Here is a 17296-nt window from a genome sequence, read left to right on the forward strand (position 1 = left end):
ATATTCTGGTACATAGGGGGCAGGATTATAGTAGTTATATTCTTGTACATAGGGGCAGTATTATAGTAGTTATATTCCTGTACATAGGGGGCAGTATTATAGTAGTTATATTCTTGTACATAGGGGCAGTATTATAGTAGTTATATTCCTGTACATAGGGGGCAGTATTATAGTAGTTATATTCTTGTACATAGGGGCAGTATTATAGCAGTTATATTCTTGTACATAGGGGGCAGTATTATAGTAGTTATATTCTTGTACATAGGGGGCAGTATTATAGTAGTTATATTCTTGTACATAGGGGCAGTATTATAGTAGTTATATTCTTGTACCTAGGGAGCAGTATTATAGTAGTTATATTCTTGTACCTAGGGGGCAGTATTATAGTAGTTATATTCTTGTACATAGGGGCAGTATTATAGTAGTTATATTCTTGTACCTAGGGGGCAGTATTATAGTAGTTATATTCTTGTACCTAGGGGGCAGTATTATAGTAGTTATATTCTTGTACCTAGGGGGCAGTATTATAGTAGTTATATTCTTGTACCTAGGGGGCAGTATTATAGTATTTATATTCTTGTATATAGGGGGCAGTATTATAGTATTTATATTCTTGTATATAGGGGGCAGTATTATAGTAGTTATATTCTTGTATATAGGGGCAGTATTATAGTAGTTATATTCTTGTACATAGGGGCAGTATTATAGTAGTTATATTCTTGTACATAGGGGCAGTATTATAGTAGTTATATTCTTGTATATAGAGGCAGTATTATAGTAGTTATATTCTTGTACATAGGGGTAGTATTATAGTAGTTATATTCTTGTACATAGGAGCAGTATTATAGTATTTATATTCTTGTATATAGGAGCAGTATTATAGTAGTTATATTCTTGTACATAGGAGCAGTATTATAGTAGTTATATTCTTGTACATAGAGGCAGTAATTATAGCAGTTATATTCTTGTACATAGGGGCAGTATTATAGTAGTTATATTCTTGTACATAGAGGCAGTAATTATAGCAGTTATATACTTGTACATAGGGGAAGTATTATAGTAGTTATATTCTTGTACATAGGGGCAGTATTATAGTAGTTATATTCTTGTACATAGGAGCAGTATTATAGTAGATATATTCTTGTATATAGGGTGCAGTATTATAGTTGGTATATTCTTGTACATAGGGGCAGTATTATAGTAGTTATATTCTTGTACATAGGGGCAGTATTATAGTAGTTATATTCTTGTACATAGGAGCAGTATTATAGTAGTTATATTCTTGTACATAGGGGCAGTATTATAGTAGATATATTCTTGTACATAGAGGCAGTATTATAGTAGTTATATTCTTGTACATAGGGGCAGTATTATAGTAGTTATATTCTTGTACATAGGGGCAGTATTATAGTAGTTATATTCTTGTACATAGGGGCAGTATTATAGTAGTTATATTCTTGTACATAGGAGCAGTATTATAGTAGTTATATTCTTGTACATAGGGGCAGTATTATAGTAGATATATTCTTGTACATAGAGGCAGTATTATAGTAGTTATATTCTTGTACATAGGAGCAGTATTATAGTAGTTATATTCTTGTACATAGGGGCAGTATTATAGTAGATATATTCTTGTACATAGAGGCAGTATTATAGTAGTTATATTCTTGTACATAGGGGCAGTATTATAGTAGTTATATTCTTGTACATAGGGGCAGTATTATAGTAGTTATATTCTTGTACATAGGGGCAGTATTATAGTAGTTATATTCTTGTACATAGGAGCAGTATTATAGTAGTTATATTCTTGTACATAGGGGCAGTATTATAGTAGATATATTCTTGTACATAGAGGCAGTATTATAGTAGTTATATTCTTGTACATAGGAGCAGTATTATAGTAGTTATATTCTTGTACATAGGGGCAGTATTATAGTAGTTATATTCTTGTACATAGAGGCAGTAATTATAGCAGTTATATTCTTGTACATAGGGGGCAGTATTATAGTAGTTATATTCTTGTACATAGGGGGCAGTATTATAGTAGTTATATTCTTGTACATAGCGGCAGTATTATAGTAGTTATATTCTTGTACATAGGAGCAGTATTATAGTAGTTATATTCTTGTACATAGGGAGCAGTATTATAGTAGTTATATTCTTGTACCTAGGGGCAGTATTATTGTATATACATGCAGGATAATAACTCATAATGATAAGAATAACAGAAAGGTAAGAAGACGATTTTTCGGCTCAGCAGACAGGGTTTCTCACCTCTTAAAGGGCACCGCGTTCTTCAGGGCCGTTTCCACATCGCTGACATTTCCTCTTGCCAGCACGCTGACAGTAATGAGTCCGGCATTGTAAAGCGCTCTCGCCCTCTGAGCGTTCAGTAGATCCAGGCGGACGAGGTCACAGAGCTCTCGCTGTACACCGAACGTCAGCCGACTCTGGAACTGGGAGAGAAGCAGCTCCATGTTGTGCCATCCCAGGCGATTACTGAACACCGTCACCATTCCTGCCGAGAGTAGGACGAGATATGATGATTTATGCCTCATGAAGGTTTATGACAATGTCCGCTCTGCTACATCTGTGGTAACTCACCAGCGTAGGTGGCGGCTGACTGCTGCAGGGACTGGAGTTGACCCCGGCTGCAGCCGTATTTTTTCGTCAAATCTGACAGAGGAACTTCACTGATCAAATCCAGCAGCACGAGGCTCGTGTAAAACCTGGAGGGGGAAAAGGTAGAAACGATGGTCCGAGCACAACCTGCCGTCCCATCAACACCCTACAGGCTGCACAGCACACGTCACGGAGGGCCACTCACCTCTTATGGATGGCGATCTGACGATGCTGTCGGTCAGTTTTGGCGACGATCTTTCCGTTCACAGAGCGGGCCAGGAAGCCTTCCTCAATCCCCACCAGCTCAGCGACGCGTTTCATGGACACAGAGAGCTTCTCCCAGAGACAGAAGAACTGGTACCAGTCAATGGTAGCCCACTCCTCATAGACAGGGGTGACCTGAGGGCAACTGAGGGGCTCAGTGATACGAGACGCGGGACAGGATCCGCGGTCGTGTGATCACTTACCAAGTACAGGATGTGCAGGTCGTTCTCCAGGACGAAGCCTTTCATCGCCCTCTGAAGATCTGCAAAAATGCCCAGAGCCTCGGAGGGCGACAGCGAGGACGAGAGGGTGGCTGAGCCGAGCTTTGTGGGGCGATAAACCTCTGCTGCAGAGAGAAACATCAGATAATCTGTGTCTGGAGGTCGGATATTCATCAGGGGGGATATCAGTCCTTGGGAGTAACCAGGATTCCTCGGCATCCCCTGCACGCGGTGATACCTTTCTCTCCATGCCGCTCCTCCTCTACCATCTGTATGAACTCATTCCTCAGCAGCCAGTCCACACACGCCTCAATCGCCCCCTGGTCCTGCCGCTCCAGATCTCCGTCCTCCTCTCTCAGGCTCGCAGCCAACAGGGTGCAAGAGGCGTAAATCCTCACGTCCTCGGGCGTGTCTGCCACCCCGCCAACGATGATCTGGGTGCAAATCAGAAGGAGTGACAACTCATGTGCCTGGACGTCACAATGAGGCCCTATTACACGGTCACCGGGACACGCTCCATCACTGCGGCTGCTCCGTTTGAGTGACAGCAATCTCTGCAGTGCTCGAACATGAACCAGACAGCTCAGGATGAATATGGGTACAGGTCCCCACCATGCAGAGCGCTGCACGTTGTGGGTTCTCACCTCCAGGATAGCCCGGATCATGCTGCCCGTCACTCCGGCCCCTTCTTTTCTCTGGAGGCAGCTCTGGACCGGCTTCAGGGACCCCTGCAGCAGACTGATCCCCTTCGCTCTCTCCGCAGGCTTACATATGAGGATGCTCTCCCCTATGGAGGACGGAAACTGGAGATCAGGCCAGAGAAGTGCAGGAGTGAAATAAGAATCTCTCTGCCCACATCTACGACGTCTCTCCGCTGAGCGTTTGCTTCCATAGTATGTAGGATGATATCAGGGGGCGCAGGTCACAGTCACCTGTCTGACAGTCAGTCTGGCTGATAGCGGAGGACAGTAGAGTGCACAAACCCCAGATCCATGCAGATTCGAGATGCATATGGCCATCACAGATCTCGCCTCCGCGCGCTCACCTTCGGTGTCCACCCCTTTGCGGCCGGCTCTTCCTGCCATCTGTTTATACGTCAGGATGTCCAGAAGTCGCCCATTGAACAGTGGGGTCCTGATGATGACCCGCCGGGCAGGGAGGTTAACACCGGATGACAGGGTGGAGGTTGCCGCCAACACACGGACGATACCGTGCCGGAAGGCGCCTTCTACAACATCACGTTCATCAAACGTCAGCCCTGCCAACACAATGGATGTAGACATGGCAGAAGGGGTTAATGAGGGCCACAGCTGTACTCAGAATGGTGCGACGACTACTTTATAGTGGTCCGTACCGGCATGATGGAAAGCAACGCCCCAGGGAACGGTGCGTCCAAGAACAGCGTCCAGCCCGGCCGGACATCTCCTCAGCTGCCCCACCACATCCTGGATGCCGTCCTTGTCCAGGACCACGGGGGAGATGCTCGGCTCCAATCTGCCGCCTATCAAAAATAACAACTACCCCCATCAGTACGGACAGAATAATTTATAAAACATTGATGGAAAATGCAAAAATTTCTCAACTTCCTATACTAAGGAGAAGCCTGGAATTGTGCTGCCACCTGATGGATCAACAAGGTAACACCAGAAGGGTAAAGAATCCACGTGCGTCATTTAGGACAGAAACTACCTCCCTGATGCCACCTAGTGGAGGAAGCGGCTGTATAAAGCAGTGACCGACCCGTGCTACGTGACCGGAATAGCTCAGCCGAGTGCCCATGTAACAGAGACAACCCCGGCGCAGGGCCTGTTTACTGAATTAGCTGCGAACGCCCCATTATGCGTCCCATGATATAGGTTAGTACGAGCCCCCATTATGCAGGTTAGTACGAGCCCCCATAATGCAGGTTAGTACGGGCCCCCATAATGCAGGTTAGTACGAGCCCCCATTATGCAGGTTAGTACGGGCCCCCATTATGCAGGTTAGTACGGGCCCCCATTATGCAGATTAGTACGAGCCCCCATTATGCAGGTTAGTACGGGCCCCCATTATGCAGGTTAGTACGAGCCCCCATTATGCAGGTTAGTACGAGCCCCCATTATGCAGGTTAGTACAGGCCCCCATTATGTAGGTTAGTACGAGCCCCCATTATGCAGGTTAGTACGAGCCCCCATTATGCAGGTTAGTACGAGCCCCCATTATGCAGGTTAGTACGGGCCCCCATTATGCAGGTTAGTACGAGCCCCCCATTATGCAGGTTAGTACGGGCCCCCATTATGCAGGTTAGTACGAGCCCCCCATTATGCAGGTTAGTACGGGCCCCCATTATGCAGGTTAGTACGAGCCCCCAATATGTCGGTATATTGGGTGCACGGAGCTGGTGTGAGGATTTGGGGGGGCCATAGGAGGCGATTTGGGATTCTGCTTATATCGAGTTTTGTTCTATGAAGTTCCCGCCATCAGGTTTGGATTTCTGGGGGATGCAACGCAGGAGTCTGGGAGCAGCGGTCTGTAGACGGTGGGTGGCCTCTCCCTTCCGGATGAGTCTCTGTCTCTAGTTTATTTTGGGGGGAGAATTTGTGTCGTTTTTCACGGTGACTACGGGATGGATAGAAGACGTGGAGCCTGCAGGAGCCGCTCCGAGAACAAGCAACGGGCACCCACCTACAGAAGCTTTACATCTACAGCCCAGGACTGACCGGCAAGAAGACAGCGCAGCCCCCCGGTGTTAGCGCAGCCCCCCAGGATTGGCGCAGCCCCTTGGTATTCACGCCCGGGTCTTACCTGCAGCCTCCTGCGCTGCCCGCTGGTACAGGTTGTAGAACTCGCGGGCGATCGTATCGGACAACTTCTCACACCAGTTCTTGGACGGACAGAAGATTAAGATGGCGTGACCGCTCAGGACCGTCTCGTAACACAGACTGACAATATGGTCGTCATCCCCCTGTGACAGGAGAGGAGGCGTCAGTGGCATTTAGTAAGACCACACATCCATGTGTCGCAGTCACGGGTCTCCCGACCTCCACATGTCTCATACATGAGTCAGAAGACCCCCCTGGCTGAGGTGCTCGGATATGTGACCCCCCTTCTCCATCCACCATTCAGTTCTTACCTTCAGGTGAATTAGTGGCTGCATTTCCCGCACCGTGGCCATGGAGGAGTCGTAGAAGGTTTTGCCAATTTTGAGCTGCTCTCGGAGGGGCACGGGGCGGTAGTCGGTGTGGTAGAGCTCAGCCCCAAGCCAGGACGCCAGCAGGCCGAGGTTGGGCAGAGTGGCGCTCATCCCCACGATCTGCACCTCGCTCCAGGAGTCGCTGGACGATTTAATCCTGCAACGTTATAAGGAAAGCGGAAAAGGAGGAGGTAAAAGTCACGGACCGTCCGCGGGTCATCCTGGTCTTCTCTACATGTACCAGGACTGGAGCTACAGTACCATGGGGCGAGGAAACAACGACTGAGGTGGCAGACATGAGGTCCGGTCTTGTGGGGTCACTATCTGCAGGGACACTGCTGTATCTCCAGGGGTCTCTATTATATACTGGTGATAAATCACTCACCTGGCCGTAGGTTTCCGGGTCACGTACTCGATCTTGGTGAGGAGAAGCTCCAGCAGATAACCACGGTGCGAATCCCCCAACATGTGCAACTCATCCACCACCATCATCCCTGCACAGGGGAAACAAGACCACACACCCATCATTAACAGTGTGAGACACAACACCCATCATCATCACCAACAGAGCAGGAGACACAACACCCATCACCAGAGCAGGAGACACAACACCCATCATCATCATCAGAGCAGGAGACACAACACCCATCATCATCATCAGAGCAGGAGACACAACACCCATCCTCACCAGAGTAGGAGACACAACACCCATCATCCTCCTCATCAGAGCAGGAGACACAACACCCATCATCCTCATCAGAGCAGGAGACACAACACCCATCATCCTCATCAGAGCAGGAGACACAACACCCATCATCCTCATCAGAGCAGGAGACACAACACCCATCATCCTCATCAGAGCAGGAGACACAACACCCATCATCCTCATCAGAGCAGGAGACACAACACCCATCATCCTCATCAGAGCAGGAGACACAACACCCATCATCCTCATCAGAGCAGGAGACACAACACCCATCATCCTCATCAGAGCAGGAGACACAACACCCATCATCCTCATCAGAGCAGGAGACACAACACCCATCATCCTCATCAGAGCAGGAGACACAACGCCCATCATCCTCATCAGAGCAGGAGACACAACGCCCATCATCCTCATCAGAGCAGGAGACACAACGCCCATCATCCTCATCAGAGCAGGAGACACAACGCCCATCATCCTCATCAGAGCAGGAGACACAACGCCCATCATCCTCATCAGAGCAGGAGACACAACGCCCATCATCCTCATCAGAGCAGGAGACACAACACCCATCATCCTCATCAGAGCAGGAGACACAACACCCATCATCCTCATCAGAGCAGGAGACAACACCCATCATCCTCATCCTCATCAGAGCAGGAGACACAACACCCATCATCATCAGAGCAGGAGACACAACACCCATCATCATCAGACCAGGAGACACAACACCCATCATCATCAGAGCAGGAGACAACACCCATCATCATCATCATCAGAGCAGGAGACACAACACCCATCATCACCATCAGAGCAGGAGACACAACACCCATCATCACCATCAGAGCAGGAGACACAACACCCATCATCACCATCAGAGCAGGAGACACAACACCCATCATCACCATCAGAGCAGGAGACACAACACCCATCATCACCATCAGAGCAGGAGACACAACACCCATCATCACCATCAGAGCAGGAGACACAACACCCATCATCACCATCAGAGCAGGAGACACAACACCCATCATCACCATCAGAGCAGGAGACACAACACCCATCATCATCAGAGCAGGAGACACAATACCCATCATCATCAGAGCTTGAGACACAACACCCATCATCATCATCAGAGCAGGAGACACAACACCCATTATCATCATCAGAGCAGGAGACAAAACACCCATCATCAGCAGAGCAGAAGACACAACACCCATCATCATCAGAGCAGGAGACACAACACCCTTCATCATCAGAGCAGGAGACACAACACCCATCATTAAAATTACAGTAAGACACCATAACTCCCATTATCTTCAGTACACTATTCCACATCAATGACAGATGACCCCATTATCCTGTAGCAGATTGGACTTCGCACCCAGCAGATCGATCCTGTTCTCCTCGATCAGTCGGTTCACCAGGCCATTTGCTTTCTCAATGGTGCAGACAGCGACATCCAAAGAGGTGAAGCCCCCGGCCGGCGCGGAGCCCCCCATGTATCCACCGACCCGGACCCCGACTTCCTGGAACAGGTTCTGAAAAACAATGTGTAACTGATTCTTACATAGCCCAGCACCTCCGGCACAGCCCGACCGCTGGGGGTCCAGCGGGGCCCGGCACAGCCCGACCGCTGGGGGCCCGGCACAGCCCGACCGCTGGGGGCCCGGCACAGCCCGAGCGCTGGGGGCCCGGCACAGCCCGACCGCTGGGGGCCCGGCACAGCCCGACCGCTGGGGGCCCGGCACAGCCCGACCGCTGGGGGCCCGGCACAGCCCGACCTCTGGGGGCCCGGCACAGCCCGACCTCTGGGGGCCCGGCACAGCCCGACCTCTGGGGGCCCGGCACAGCCCGACCTCTGGGGGCCCGGCACAGCCCGACTTCTGGGGGCCCGGCACAGCCCGACCTCTGGGGGCCCGGCACAGCCCGACCTCTGGGGGCCCGGCACAGCCCGGCACCTCCTGACCGCTAGGGGCCCGGCACAGCCCGGCACCTCCTGACCTCCGGGGGCCCTGCACAGCCCGGCACCTCCTGACCTCCGGGGGCCCTGCACAGCCCAGCACCTCCTGACCTCCGGGGGCCCTGCACAGCCCGGCACCTCCTGACCTCCGGGGGCCCAGCACAGCCCGGCACCTCCTGACCTCCGGGGGCCCAGCACAGCCCGGCACCTCCTGACCTCCGGGGGCCCAGCACAGCCCGGCACCTCCTGACCTCCGGGGGCCCAGCACAGCCCGGCACCTCCTGACCTCCGGGGGCCCAGCACAGCCCGGCACCTCCTGACCGCTAGGGGCCCAGCACCTCCTGACCTCTAGGGGCCCAGCACCTCCTGACCCCTGGGGGCCCAGCACAGCCCGGCACCTCCTGACCCCTGGGGGCCCAGCACAGCCCGGCACCTCCTGACCTCTAGGGGCCCAGCACAGCCCGGCACCTCCTGACCTCTAGGGACCCAGCATAGCCCGGCACCTCCTGACCTCTAGGGGCCCAGCATAGCCCGGCACCTCCTGACCTCTAGGGGCCCAGCATAGCCCGGCACCTCCTGACCTCTAGGGGCCCAGCATAGCCCGGCACCTCCTGACCTCTAGGGGCCCAGCATAGCCCGGCACCTCCTGACCTCTAGGGGCCCAGCATAGTCTGGCACCTCCTGACCCCTAGGGTCCCAGCATAGCCCGACGCCCCCTGACCTCTATGGGCCCAGCACCTCCTGATTTCTAGGGGCCACAGCTCATAACCTGTAGATCATGTTTCCTTTGACATTACCTGTAGGTACAAGGTCTTCTCTTTGGCTACGGATACGAAGGGCAGGATGAATATGGCTTTCTTGCGCGTCTCGAGGACTCTCTTCAGGATGAGCAGTTCGGCCACCAGAGTCTTCCCGGCACTCGTAGGAGCTGAGAGCAAAGAACAGGTCAATGTGACATTGCAGGATGCAACCCCTTCATCTGGAGTACCGGCCTCTGTGCACCTCAGCCAGCTCAGATCACTGTGGATATCTAATATATAAAGCTCAAAGTGTGTGTGTGTGTGTGTGTGTGTGTGTGTGTGTGTGTGTGTGTGTGTGTGTGTGTGTGTGTGTGTGTGTGTGTGTGTGTGTGTGTGTGTGTGTGTGTGTGTGTGTGTGTGTGTGTGTCCGGGATAGGCATCCGCACCGTCGCAGCTACAGCCACAAAATATGGCGCAGTCACACGTCTGGACCCCGAGAGCGTCCTAAGCTATGTTGTGAGGCGAAATTTTAACCCCGCGCGTTCCAATTCACCAAACAATTTTGCCCCTATCTACATACTGGGGGAAAAAGTGTGTGCGCGTCAAGCCCCGCCCCTCATAGTGATGTCACAATGCCCCTATTTGCATACTGGGGAAGCAGTGTGTGCGTATCAAGCCCCGCCCCTCATTATGATGTCATAATGGTTGACTATGGAATAGAGGATGTGTGATGGGTATATGGGCACTGGACTATGGGATGGCGGATATGTATGATGGGTATATGGGCACGGGACTATGGGATGGAGGATGTGTGATGGGTATATGGGCACTGGACTATGGGATGGAGGATATGTATGATGGGTATATGGGCACTGGACTATGGGATGGCGGATATGTATGATGGGTATATGGGCACGGGACTATGGGATGGAGGATGTGTGATGGGTATATGGGCACTGGACTATGGGATGGAGGATGTGTGATGGGTATATGGGCACTGGACTATGGGATGGAGGATATGTATGATGGGTATATGGGCACTGGACTATGGGATGGCGGATATGTATGATGGGTATATGCGCACGGGACTATGGGATGGCGGATATGTATGATGGGTATATGGGCACGGGACTATGGGATGGAGAATATGTATGATGGGTATATGGGCACGGGACTATGGGATGGAGGATATGTATGATGGGTATATGGGCACGGGACTATGGGATGGAGAATATGTATGATGGGTATATGGGCACGGGACTATGGGATGGAGGATATGTGTGATGGGTATATGGGCATGGGACTATGGCATGGAGGATATGTGTGATGGGTATATGGGCACGGGACTATGGGATGGAGGATGTGTGATGGGTATATGGGCATGGGACTATGGGATGGAGGATGTGTGATGGGTATATGGGCACGGGACTATGGGATGGAGGATGGGTATATGAGCATGGGACTATGGGATGGAGGATGTGTGATGAGTATATGGGCACGGGACTATGGGATGGAGGATGGGTATATGGGCACGGGACTATGGGATGGAGGATATGTATGATGGGTATATGGGCACGGGACTATGGGATGGAGGATATGTATGATGGGTATATGGGCACGGGACTATGGGATGGAGGATATGTGTGATGGGTATATGGGCATGGGACTATGGCATGGAGGATATGTGTGATGGGTATATGGGCACGGGACTATGGGATGGAGGATGTGTGATGGGTATATGGGCATGGGACTATGGGATGGAGGATGTGTGATGGGTATATGGGCACGGGACTATGGGATGGAGGATGGGTATATGAGCATGGGACTATGGGATGGAGGATGTGTGATGAGTATATGGGCACGGGACTATGGGATGGAGGATGGGTATATGGGCACGGGACTATGGGATGGAGGATATGTATGATGGGTATATGGGCACGGGACTATGGGATGGAGGATATGTATGATGGGTATATGGGCACGGGACTATGGGATGGAGGATGTGTGATGGGTATATGGGCACGGGACTATGGGATGGAGGATGTGTGATGGGTATATGGGCACGGGACTATGGGATGGAGGATGTGTGATGGGTATATGGGCACGGGACTATGGGATGGCGGATATGTATGATGGGTATATGGGCACGGGACTATGGGATGGAGGATATGTATGATGGGTATATGGGCACGGGACTATGGGATGGAGAATATGTATGATGGGTATATGGGCACGGGACTATGGGATGGAGGATATGTATGATGGGTATATGGGCACGGGACTATGGGATGGAGAATATGTATGATGGGTATATGGGCACGGGACTATGGGATGGAGGATATGTGTGATGGGTATATGGGCACGGGACTATGGGATGGAGGATGTGTGATGGGTATATGGGCACGGGACTATGGGATGGAGGATGTGTGATGGGTATATGGGCACGGGACTATGGGATGGAGGATGGGTATATGGGCACGGGACTATGGGATGGAGGATGTGTGATGAGTATATGGGCACGGGACTATGGGATGGAGGATGGGTATATGGGCACGGGACTATGGGATGGAGGATGTGTGATGAGTATATGGGCACGGGACTATGGGATGGAGGATATGTATGATGGGTATATGGGCACGGGACTATGGGATGGAGGATGTGTGATGGGTATATGGGCACGAAACTATGGGATGGAGGATGTGTGATGGGTATATGAGCACGGGACTATGGGATGGAGGATGTGTGATGGGTATATGGGCACGGGACTATGGGATGGAGGATGTGTGATGGGTATATGGGCACGGGACTATGGGATGGAGGATGTGTGATGGGTATATGGGCACGGGACTATGGGATGGCGGATATGTATGATGGGTATATGGGCACTGGACTATGGGATGGCGGATATGTATGATGGGTATATGGGCACTGGACTATGGGATGGAGAATATGTATGATGGGTATATGGGCACGGGACTATGGGATGGAGAATATGTATGATGGGTATATGGGCACGGGACTATGGGATGGCGGATATGTATGATGGGTATATGGGCACGGGACTATGGGATGGCGGATATGTATGATGGGTATATGGGCACGGGACTATGGGATGGCGGATATGTATGATGGGTATATGGGCACGGGACTATGGGATGGCGGATATGTATGATGGGTATATGGGCACTGGTCTATGGGATGGAGAATATGTATGATGGGTATATGGGCACGGGACTATGGGATGGAGAATATGTATGATGGGTATATGGGCACGGGACTATGGGATGGAGAATATGTATGATGGGTATATGGGCACGGGACTATGGGATGGAGGATATGTATGATGGGTATATGGGCATGGGACTATGGGATGGAGGATATGTATGATGGGTATATGGGCACGGGACTATGGGATGGAGGATATGTATGATGGGTATATGGGCACGGGACTATGGGATGGCGGATATGTATGATGGGTATATGGGCACTGGACTATGGGATGGAGAATATGTATGATGGGTATATGGGCACGGGACTATGGGATGGAGAATATGTATGATGGGTATATGGGCACGGGACTATGGGATGGAGAATATGTATGATGGGTATATGGGCACGGGACTATGGGATGGAGAATATGTATGATGGGTATATGGGCACGGGACTATGGGATGGAGGATATGTATGATGGGTATATGGGCACGGGACTATGGGATGGAGGATAGTTATAATTTTCTATAACTAACCACAGTTAGTTACTAAGCCCGGGCAGCTCCGGGCTCTTAAGCTAGTGCTGTATATATCAGTGAGGGAGAGGTGACATGGCAGACTATACTCACCAGAATACACCAGGTTCTTCCCCTCCAGGACCTGCCCCTGCATCAGACACTCCGCCTGCCACTCGAACATCTGCACCACTCCCAGGCCGGCGTACGCCTTCTGCACGGCTCTGGGAAGACCCCAGCTCTCCAGTAGGAGCTTGTCCGCCAGCTCGGCCGGCACTGCCACATGGAGGCCACATCCTGCTGGAGACACCAGAGGAGGGAAACGTCACCACCCGGTCAGAAGTTCAGTGCATTCACCCACCCTCCACCCTGTAATCCAACTATAACCCAACTGTAACCCCAGATATAACCCAGCCGTAACCCAGCAGTACCCCAGATATAACCCAGCAGTAACCCAGCAGTAACCCAGATATAACCCAGCTGTAGTTCGGCTACATGATCATTCCTGCATAAGGGTTTTCCGTCCTACTTTAAAGCTTTGCAGAGGGGAAGTCATGGCAGTAAAAGGAAGAAGTCAAGGTGGACCCCGAGCGGAAAAAATGTCATGACTGACAGTCACCTGACCGCTGGGTCATGTGACATCTGGTTGGCTGCTGGGTCATGTGACCGCTGGTCGGGACATCAGACCAAACCCCTTCAAGTTCTGCTCCTTCTAATCCGCTGTGGGGGCGCCAGCCGTTATCAGCGACATTTCTCAGGACATAAATCTGGAGCGGAGGGCTCACATCGGGGTCTCCCACGCCAGGAGTGACAGTGCCCAAAATTGTGACATTTATACATCCAGAGCGGCGGAAAAAGAGGCGCAAATGCTTCATAAATGTGGTGGATGGGGCAACGGGGATCAATTTCTGCATGAAAAGTGCTGCAGTGTACCGGTCAGAAGTCTGAACACAACGGCTGCATTTCCACACCACCCAGCGGTGCCCCGACCCTACAAGCTTCCCACTGTGGCCCTCGGCCCTACGCGCCCCCCGACCCTGCATGCTTCCCAGTGTGGGCCCCCGGCCCTACGCGCCTCTCGACTATGGCCCTCGGCCCTACACGCCTCCCAACTGTGGCCCCCAACCCTACGCGCCCCCCCGACTGTGGCCCCCAACCCTACGCGCCTCCCGACCCTGGCCCCCGATGATCTCCGACCCATCTGGCCCTTGACCTTACACGCCTCCCGGCGATCTCCGACACATCAATGCTGTCCTGGCGGTAAAGCTACACACTCACCGCTGCTGCTGAGGCTTCCGTCCAGCAGGGAGCGTTCCAGCCCAGATGGTGGCACCAGCACTGAGGCGGAGAGGATGGCGCCTGCGCTCTCCCGCCTGCTCCCCTTCTGCAGGATGGACGCCTGCTGCCCCGGGCTGAACAGGATGTAGTCTCTGGTGACAGCCGCTTCTCCGCTGGCCCCAGGGGACGTCCTGTTGTTTGGAGCTCGGGGCTTGCGGTGTGTGCGGAGTGTGACCTTCCTGGACCTGGAGGGGCTCGGGGGGTCCTCGGACCCCGGACTGGACAGGGTGTAGTCTCTGGTGTCAGCCGCTCCTCCGCCGGCCCCGGGGCCCCGCAGTCTGGCAGACGTCCTGCTGCTCGGAGCTCGGGGCTTGCGGTGTGTGCGGAGCGCGGGCTTCTTACATGTGGAGGAGCTCGGGGGGTCCTCGGACCCCGGGCTGGACAGGGAGCGCTGACGCACACGTTTGCGGCTGTTGTGGGGGCCCAGGACCCCCTGTGTATTGGATGCAGCCATCTTGGGATCATTTTCCTTGGCCGTTAATCCTCCGAACAGGATGGCGGCCAGGCTGGCTTTGGTGGCCGGGGGTCTGTGCGGCTTCTGCATGGCGACGGCTGCTCGTCCGGGTCACTCAGCGTATGGTGGCGGCTCCTGGAGACGTGTCCCCCGCGGGGGTCCTCTGAGGGGGCCTCATGACCAGGACAAGGGGCACTTGGCGCTGCGGAGGGAAAAGAGGAGTCAGAAGGTGACATGCCGCCATCTTGTCATCACACAGATCACCGCTGACATCTGTGGCCCCCGGAAACTACAACTCCCAGCATGTCGAGCGCCTCAGATCAACACTCTGTGCAGCCCCTCATAATGAGCCCCCACAGCTTACAGACCGGTCACCATGACAACCAGAACAGAGGGGGACAGAACCACTGCCATCACTGGATATCACCCCTGCCCTGCACAATGGTCTGTCCCGGCACTTCATCCCCCCTCACATGGTCTTTACCTGCTCCACAGCCGGAGACTCCGCGACAGAGCGGCCCGTCAGGTTTAAACTGCGCGCGTCACCGTCCTACGCCATCAGTGACGTCATCACCAGAGCGACCGCCTGACCGCGACGCCGCCATGTCAGATGTGGGCAGCTGGATCACGTGACAAGTTAGATTAGCGGACCCTGGGGCAGCTGGGAGGGGTCACAGCAGCAGCTGAAGGGTTAATGACGTGTTTACTAACCACCTGTGTGAGGGGAATCCCGAGGTCAACACGCAGGGGGTTAATGAGCTGTGACGTCAGCTGGTCCCTATGTTATAAGTAGGCAGCAGGGAGGAAGGGAGCAGACGGCGGTGCCGGGCACAGGTGAGGAGAGAGGCAGGACCGTGAGGAGCCTCATATACCGCGGCCACATCACAGCACACACTGCCTCTACTGTCCGGCAACTGTGCACATACATTACTGATCCCGAGATACCTCCTGTATTATATACTCCAGAGCTGCACTCACTATTCTGCTGGTGCAGTCACTGTGTACATACATTACATTACTGATCCCGAGATACCTCCTGTATTATACTCCAGAGCTGCACTCACTATTCTGCTGGTGCAGTCACTGTGTACATACATTACATTACTGATCCTGAGTTACATCCTGTATTATACTCCAGAGCTGCACTCACTATTCTGCTGGTGCAGTCACTGTGTACATACATTACATTACTGATCCCGAGATACCTCCTGTATTATACTCCAGAGCTGCACTCACTATTCTGCTGGTGCAGTCACTGTGTACATACATTACATTACTGATCCCGAGATACCTCCTGTATTATACTCCAGAGCTGCACTCACTATTCTGCTGGTGCAGTCACTGTGTACATACATTACATTACTGATCCCGAGATACCTCCTGTATTATACCCCAGAGTTGCACTCACTATTCTGCTGGTGCAGTCACTGTGTACATACATTACATTACTGATCCTGAGTTACATCCTGTATTATACTCCAGAGCTGCACTCACTATTCTGCTGGTGCAGTCACTGTGTGCATACATTACATTACTGATCCTGAGTTACATCCTGTATTATACTCCAGAGCTGCACTCACTATTCTGCTGGTGCAGTCACTGTGTACATACATTACTGATCCTGAGATACCTCCTGTATTATACTCCAGAGCTGCACTCACTATTCTGCTGGTGCAGTCACTGTGTGCATACATTACATTACTGATCCTGAGTTACATCCTGTATTATACTCCAGAGCTGCACTCACTATTCTGCTGGTGCAGTCACTGTGTACATACATTACATTACTGATCCTGAGTTACATCCTGTATTATACTCCAGAGCTGCACTCACTATTCTGCTGGTGCAGTCACTGTGTACATACATTACATTACTGATCCTGAGATACCTCCTGTATTATACTCCAGAGCTGCACTCACTATTCTGCTGGTGCAGTCACTGTGTACATACATTACATTACTGATCCCGAGATACCTCCTGTATTATACTCCAGAGCTGCACTCACTATTCTGCTGGTGCAGTCACTGTGTACATACATTACTGATCCTGAGATACCTCCTGTATTATACTCCAGAGCTGCACTCACTATTCTGC

The 17296-nt window shown here is 51.9% G+C and overlaps 2 protein-coding genes across 5 annotated transcripts in view; one reads left to right on the forward strand and one right to left on the reverse strand.

Annotated features, from left to right (window-relative positions):
* POLQ (DNA polymerase theta) overlaps positions 1 to 15818 on the reverse strand; it is a 38518-nt gene extending 22700 nt beyond the window's left edge. For 2 of the 4 annotated variants that reach the window (XM_073576988.1, XM_073576991.1), the window contains exons 1-16: positions 15687 to 15818; positions 14689 to 15404; positions 13525 to 13710; positions 9743 to 9873; positions 8367 to 8523; positions 6665 to 6773; positions 6220 to 6436; positions 5892 to 6051; positions 4462 to 4608; positions 4153 to 4365; positions 3752 to 3894; positions 3346 to 3541; positions 3090 to 3232; positions 2828 to 3021; positions 2605 to 2729; positions 2275 to 2518 (exon numbers count right to left, since the gene is read on the reverse strand). In XM_073576988.1, the coding sequence (XP_073433089.1) occupies positions 2275 to 2518; positions 2605 to 2729; positions 2828 to 3021; positions 3090 to 3232; positions 3346 to 3541; positions 3752 to 3894; positions 4153 to 4365; positions 4462 to 4608; positions 5892 to 6051; positions 6220 to 6436; positions 6665 to 6773; positions 8367 to 8523; positions 9743 to 9873; positions 13525 to 13710; positions 14689 to 15292 (2969 nt within the window). In that variant the 5' untranslated portion in view covers positions 15293 to 15404; positions 15687 to 15818. The remainder of the gene's footprint in view (positions 1 to 2274; positions 2519 to 2604; positions 2730 to 2827; positions 3022 to 3089; positions 3233 to 3345; positions 3542 to 3751; positions 3895 to 4152; positions 4366 to 4461; positions 4609 to 5891; positions 6052 to 6219; positions 6437 to 6664; positions 6774 to 8366; positions 8524 to 9742; positions 9874 to 13524; positions 13711 to 14688; positions 15405 to 15686) is intronic. The other 2 variants (XM_073576989.1, XM_073576990.1) reach the window with 2 other exon arrangements.
* On the forward strand, positions 6988 to 8373 carry LOC141091412 (uncharacterized; the record flags this gene model as incomplete). Its single annotated transcript, XM_073576953.1, has 1 exon — positions 6988 to 8373. A coding segment is annotated over one exon (1281 nt), but the record flags the coding sequence as incomplete, so codon positions are not given.
* Positions 15819 to 17296: the final 1478 nt, after the last annotated feature.

Source organism: Dendrobates tinctorius, unplaced genomic scaffold (genome assembly GCF_039654945.1).
Source record: "Dendrobates tinctorius isolate UK_male_01 unplaced genomic scaffold, ASM3965494v1 ptg000054l, whole genome shotgun sequence".
Lineage (NCBI taxonomy): Eukaryota > Metazoa > Chordata > Amphibia > Anura > Dendrobatidae > Dendrobates > Dendrobates tinctorius.